Source organism: Coturnix japonica, chromosome 5 (genome assembly GCF_054131305.1).
Source record: "Coturnix japonica strain WE chromosome 5, WE-NBRP24, whole genome shotgun sequence".
Classification (NCBI taxonomy): domain Eukaryota; kingdom Metazoa; phylum Chordata; class Aves; order Galliformes; family Phasianidae; genus Coturnix; species Coturnix japonica.
In genome coordinates, this window is record NC_140667.1 from 46,858,162 (window position 1) to 46,864,161 (window position 6,000).

Here is a 6,000-nt window from a genome sequence, read left to right on the forward strand (position 1 = left end):
CAGTGTACCTTGAGAGATTTTGTAGTCTTCATCAAGAATTATGTTATGTTTTTCATGCCTTAAATCCATTTTTAGAAGGTAAGTTTTAAAAACTTTGTCCATATACAATCATTGCTATTAAAATGATTTTGAGATTTATTTGCAAACCCTGGGTCCCTTTTCTGCCAACAAGATGGATTAAAGGACCACATCTGCTTTCAGCAGCTCCACTGAATTGATAGCATTCGTGTTCTTTTGTAAGTAGGTGTCTCTGTCTTTTTGGCCTTATGTTTGGTAAGGCACAGATTCTTTCAATGAATTTACGCCATTTAAAACATAAAATAGTACCAGGCTATTAATAATTAAGTTCTGAAAGAGTTTGAAGAAACACTTGGTTTCCTCTGCCCCTGTTCTCATGACAACTTCATTTGCTATGACAAAAATTTTGTCTCAACAGCTGCTTGCAGGGAAGTGTATCTATTCACCTCTAGTTGTTTTGTTTGTCATGGAGAACAATTGAGGCAGAATAAAAACAATCACTGTGCTGCATGAGAGTGTTTTGCTTTGCACATACAATGCACAGATTATGTTATAAACAATCAGGTGGAAAAGAAAGCCTTTCTGCTTGTCTGTTTGTTCAGTCTTGTCTAGATAGTTACTCAGCTAAATAGCTCTAAGCTTATGAAAACACTGGGTAGCTTAATTTGGATAAATGTTAGGAATAAATTAAAATCCGTTCACAACTCTTCAGGTTGGATTTATATAGTGCTGTATTAATTCTGCCTGAGGGGTCAGCAGAAGATACTACAGCCTGTATTGACAAAGCTGTTTAATGACTCATTCTTGATTCATCTTCATTGACTTCAGTGGATTTACATTAGGATTTGGCTCTTCTGAAGAAATTCAGCTTCTCCTATTACATGAAGTGTTTCAAGTGTTTCCTAATAGCTTCTTTCCTTAGATTTTGATTGAGTTCTCTATATGTATGTGTTTGTTCTCTCTTCCAGCTCTCCCTGCCAGAATGGAGGAACATGCATTGATGACAGTGGTTTTGCACCCCATGCTTCCTGTCTGTGCCCTTCTGGTTTTGCTGGCAACTTCTGTGAAATAGATAGGGATGACTGTGAATCCAACCCATGTGAAAATGGAGGAACGTGTACAGATATTGGTGCAGGTTTCAGCTGTTTATGTCCCCATGGCTATACAGGAAAGCTCTGCAGCAGCCATGTCACATTCTGTGCAAGTGACCCATGTGAGAATGGAGGAACATGCAAAGAACATCCACGGGGAGGATTCAAATGCATCTGTAAGCCAGAATTTGTCGGTGCAACCTGCAGACATGCCAGCAAAAACACAAGTCTTTCTGCAGTGAATAGTGGCACAAAGAACATGCAGAATTACAAGCTACCCCCAAAAGCTCATCACAGATCAGTGCATCAAGAACATGAAATCCTGAAAATAACAGTGAAAGAAACAATCCAAAACGCAGATCCCTTGCTCAGTAAAAGCCAAGTTATATGTTTTGTGGTACTGGGATCACTTACATGTCTTGTAGTTTTGGGTACAACTGGGATTGTATTCTTTTCAAAATGTGAAATGTGGTTGGCTAATGCCAAATACAGTCACCTCCTGCGCAAGAAAAAGAACTTTCTTCTGAAGTCTAGCAATGGGGAAAACCTTTCTGTTAATATTATCTTCCCAGAGAAAATCAAATTGACGAATTACACCAAGAACTACACTGCCATCTAGGCCCTTGAAAGCCTGCTACCAAATTGAAACATTTCATAACTATGTGTAAAATAAATTGAACTTGTTACCTGTGGTTGGCCTCAGGATCTGTGGGTCCATTTGCTGTGGCTTGCGCTGGATGGTAATGAAGACAAATGTAACGTATCTGTATTGCTAAGGATTTTTCATTCCCCAAAATACATCTAAAAATTTTAAAGAGGAGAAAAAAAAGAAAAAAATAGAAAAAAAATGGGAAAAAAAGAAAAAAAAAATAACAAAAGAGCAGGGAACGTTAATGATTTACCTTCAAGGCAGCTATTTTTTGTAAAATAAAAGGTAATTTACCACTGGAACTGTTCTGCAGCCTTCTTGACTTGTACATAGCTTATTTGACAAATACGGTACCTGTAAATGTGATGTGGTTTTTATTGTTTTGATTTGTTTTTGTTGTTTTTTTTAATAAACAACAGATAAGGGCTATACTCGTTTAATTTTTGATTGGTAAATGTTATATTTCAACCAATTCATCATAAACGTCCCTGCCTAATTCTTCTTCCATCTGTGATAAATATGTTAGCAATAGGCATCAGCAGGAGTAAACTCACAATGATGTCTCACCTGTCCAGCCAGTTTTGCTGATTATGCACACTTCCAAAATTTGTTATTCTTTCTTTGAAATCTGTGTGTTTATAATTTCAGATTACAGGCCTCTGTCAGTTCAGATGCTACCTCAGTAAATTGTGTATCTACCAGCATACTAAAAGGCATTTAACATATCTGGTCAAACCTTCTGTATAGAGACCTGGTCAAGATGCAAAGGATCTGATTCTGATTTTTCCACAATTACTTCTCAAGGAAGTCTGCAAATTATTATTCATGCTCATATTACAAGGAGAAACAAAAAGGGTAGTGCATGTCATATGAGAAAGCTGAAATCACCTGAAGACAAGACAGAGGCCACTTTTTTACATGGTCTGATAGTGATATGATGAGGAACAATGGTTTTAAAATAAAAGGGGACATTTTAGTTAAAGATTGGGTAAAAATTCTTAATTCATAGGGCAGCAAGACCCTTGCACAGGCTGTCCAGAGACCTGTGGGTGCCCCATGCCTGGAGGTGCCCATGGCAGGGTTAGACAAGGCCCTAGGACACCCCATCTGGAGAGAGCAACCAGCCCATGGCTGGGGGTGGAAACTGAGTGGTCTTTAAGATCTCTTCTCAACCCAGCCATTTATGATACTATGAAAAAGGGCACTATTAATTTTTCAGGTCTTTATTTTCTCTGCCATATTTCAAAGAGCGGACATGATTTTAAAGACTCAAAAGCATCACCTGGATACAAATAAAGGCTGATAAAAATCAGGGGCTTGAGGGAGCTAATAGGTCTAAACATCCCTGTTTTGTGTCACCTGGGCCCCCACTCATCTGAGTCCTATTTCAACTCAGCCTAGCATTATCAGTCCTGATTTGAGCTATGATGTAGAGATGCAGTTTTCTACCTGCATGTTCTTTTTGGACGTCAGATAATCTGTTGGATCAACACCGTGCACCTGTGTTGTAGATTTTATCCAGGTTTATTTCCAGATTTGATTTCTGGATGGACCATTAGACCTGTACTCCAGTCCTGACTTCTTTTGCCATGTCTGGGACTGCCAATGGGCCCACCCACAGGGACTGCACTGTTGGTGAGGGCACACTGTACACCAGGGTCACCTCATGTCATAGCTTTGCCTCCTCTCTGGTAGTCTGGCTCTTGCAATTTTAAAAAACAGACACACAAACAAAAATTGTTAACAATTTACTCCTTCAACCACTCTAGGTAGAAATACTTAGCATCTTCTTCTAAGCTGTCTGATTATGAGGCTACTCCCAAATCCATTAGGAGTTGTTCAAGCAACTAATATGCATATATATAATTATATGATTATTAATATAAACATATACATATGAATAAATAGAGATACATGTTTTTAAAAAGACTTTATGTAGATACAAGTCATTATCCTAGGGTTTTTTGTTGTTGTTGACATTCCTCTTAAGTGCTATGTTTATAGAGCAGTATTGTTAATATTTGTGCATATCATAGTATTGCATTGTAGAGTGCAAAGATTAGTGATAACGTCTGTAAGGAAGGCAGGGCCAATCCAGGGGAGCTCAAGTGCATGCAGCACACCTGTGTGACTGGAATCCTGGCTCCACCTCTTCCCAGACCTCATTTAAGGGCTGGCAGTGGATGTGAGTATATTTCTTGCTGAAGATTCCTGCCTACCTGAGATCTTCCAAGGTAAGCAGCTCTTTTCCTTTGGTTTTGTAGTTGTAATTGTTCTTATTTGCTGTATTAAAAGGCTTTGCCACTTGCTTATTATTGTCCCATTATAGCATTGCAACACAGAAATAAGTGTTGAGATGGTTCTGTTAACCAAACCAGTTAAAACATGTATCCTCTATATGAATCTGTGGTTGAATTCCTGATACATCAAAATAGGGATGCTCTCAGCTTCCTGCACGTCTCTAAACACAACAACTCAGGTGAGTGAAACAGTAGAAGAAGTGTAGCTAAAATATACCTGCCCTCTAAAAATCACATAAAAGCTCTCTTTGCTCAAAACTACAAACTCTATTGAAGAATCTGGACATCCAAGGAGACAGAACCTAAGCAGTGTATTTGTATAAAGTTATGGCACTGTGCTGGTGTCTCCAAATGTGAAGGTTATATCTTCTTTCTCCTCATTTTAGCCTATCCCACTTGGGTTTAGCTTTCCCTTAGGGATTACTGGTGTTCTAGTGCCACTCATGCACTAAGGTTGCCAAAAGTAAGGTTGCCAAAACTGTTAGCTGTGCAGCTGTGCACCTTTCCACATCCTGTCAGTAGAGTCTATATCAGCCCTTACAACTCACTTTGCTACAGGCTACAGCAAGGCTCCAAATAACTAAGCCTGTTACAAAAGCAGGAAATTATAGTAGTTCATACTTATAAACTGTCACAATATTCTTTGCTACGTTAACCCAGTTGGCAGCTCCTCCAGCGCAGTGTACTTCTTCATATATAGACAGTAGAGCCTCTTTGAAGTTAAGGTCACTAGCTTACTATGTTAAAAATGAATTTCAGCACACAGCATCCTTTCTATCATTAGCAATGAAGAAGTATATGAGGCTGCTATTGTCCCATTATGCTCTCAAAAGAGGAAAAATCCTAACTTAAACATGAAAGGCTGGAAAAAATTGTAGCTGTCTTTAAGGCTTTTTTGGAACTGAGAAAATAAATGTATGTGTGGAAGTCTGTCACGTGTGTGTTGGTAGTGTAGTGAATGGCTCTAATGTCTGATCAACACATGAGAGAGAGTGCTGGCATACTAAGAAATATTTAAATTTGAAAGAGCTATGGTATGTGAAGCAATAACCTCCAGCAGGTCTCCAAAGCAAGAATGCTAAACAAACATTTTACAGAGACACTGATATGGAGACAAAATGCACTGGTATCAGTTAATTTTTTTTAAATTTTATATATTTGTTTTAATGAGAAAACACAGTGTATATGGTGACCATTGCCAGGGGCACTGACCTATAATGCTTTTTGTAGTCAAGCAGTGATCTCTCTGAGCCTCAAACCCCACCTCTGCCTCATTGCTACTGAAAAATAAGTAAGGACAATCAGCCTGAGGGACAGGTTGAGACAGTGGGGTAGTTTTCACTTATCAGTTAAGGTCAGTAATTCTCTATTCTCCCGAAGTTATAGCAGAATGTATTAAACAGTATTTTTATTTTGTCCCTTTCGAGAAATTTTAACCTCTGTTCCTGCTATATTAACAATTAAAGACCCTCAGATCTTCCATAAAGGTTTTGCATCCAGAGTGTGGGAAGGTTTTGTTGCTCTTGTTGGTTTTCTTGTCTTTTTGTCTTGTGGCCATTGTGAAGGAGTCTGGCTGCTGTAAAAGTAGAACTTAGGAAATAAGAAGTACTGAACTCTAAACAAGCCATATATGTGCACAGAACACATATGCAGCTTGCCATTTTACTGCTGTTCTTGATAATCTGTTCATAAACCAATAATGTAGGCGTTGCTTTTCACTAATAAGGATTCTATTTGAAAGTGCTACACCACTACACCATCTGCTATTGATATCTCTACAGGAGTTCAGTTGGTCTTCTTGGCCAATAACCTCAACTCGCTTTTCAAATAATTATTTAGATCCAGATGGCCCATAGTATTCTACTGTAAAACAGACCTTTGGATTTTGAGAGTGAAGAAGTGTTAATGATCTGGCTGTGGGAACATATACAATGCAGCACCA

The 6,000-nt window shown here is 38.5% G+C and overlaps 1 protein-coding gene across 1 annotated transcript in view; it reads left to right on the forward strand.

The window, feature by feature from the left end:
- DLK1 (delta like non-canonical Notch ligand 1) overlaps positions 1 to 2,187 on the forward strand; it is a 47,401-nt gene extending 45,214 nt beyond the window's left edge. Inside the window, exon 8 of the mRNA XM_015865617.3 lies at positions 987 to 2,187. Coding sequence (XP_015721103.3) covers positions 987 to 1,728 — 742 coding nt within the window. The 3' untranslated portion in view covers positions 1,729 to 2,187. The remainder of the gene's footprint in view (positions 1 to 986) is intronic.
- The last annotated feature ends 3,813 nt before the right edge of the window (positions 2,188 to 6,000 follow it).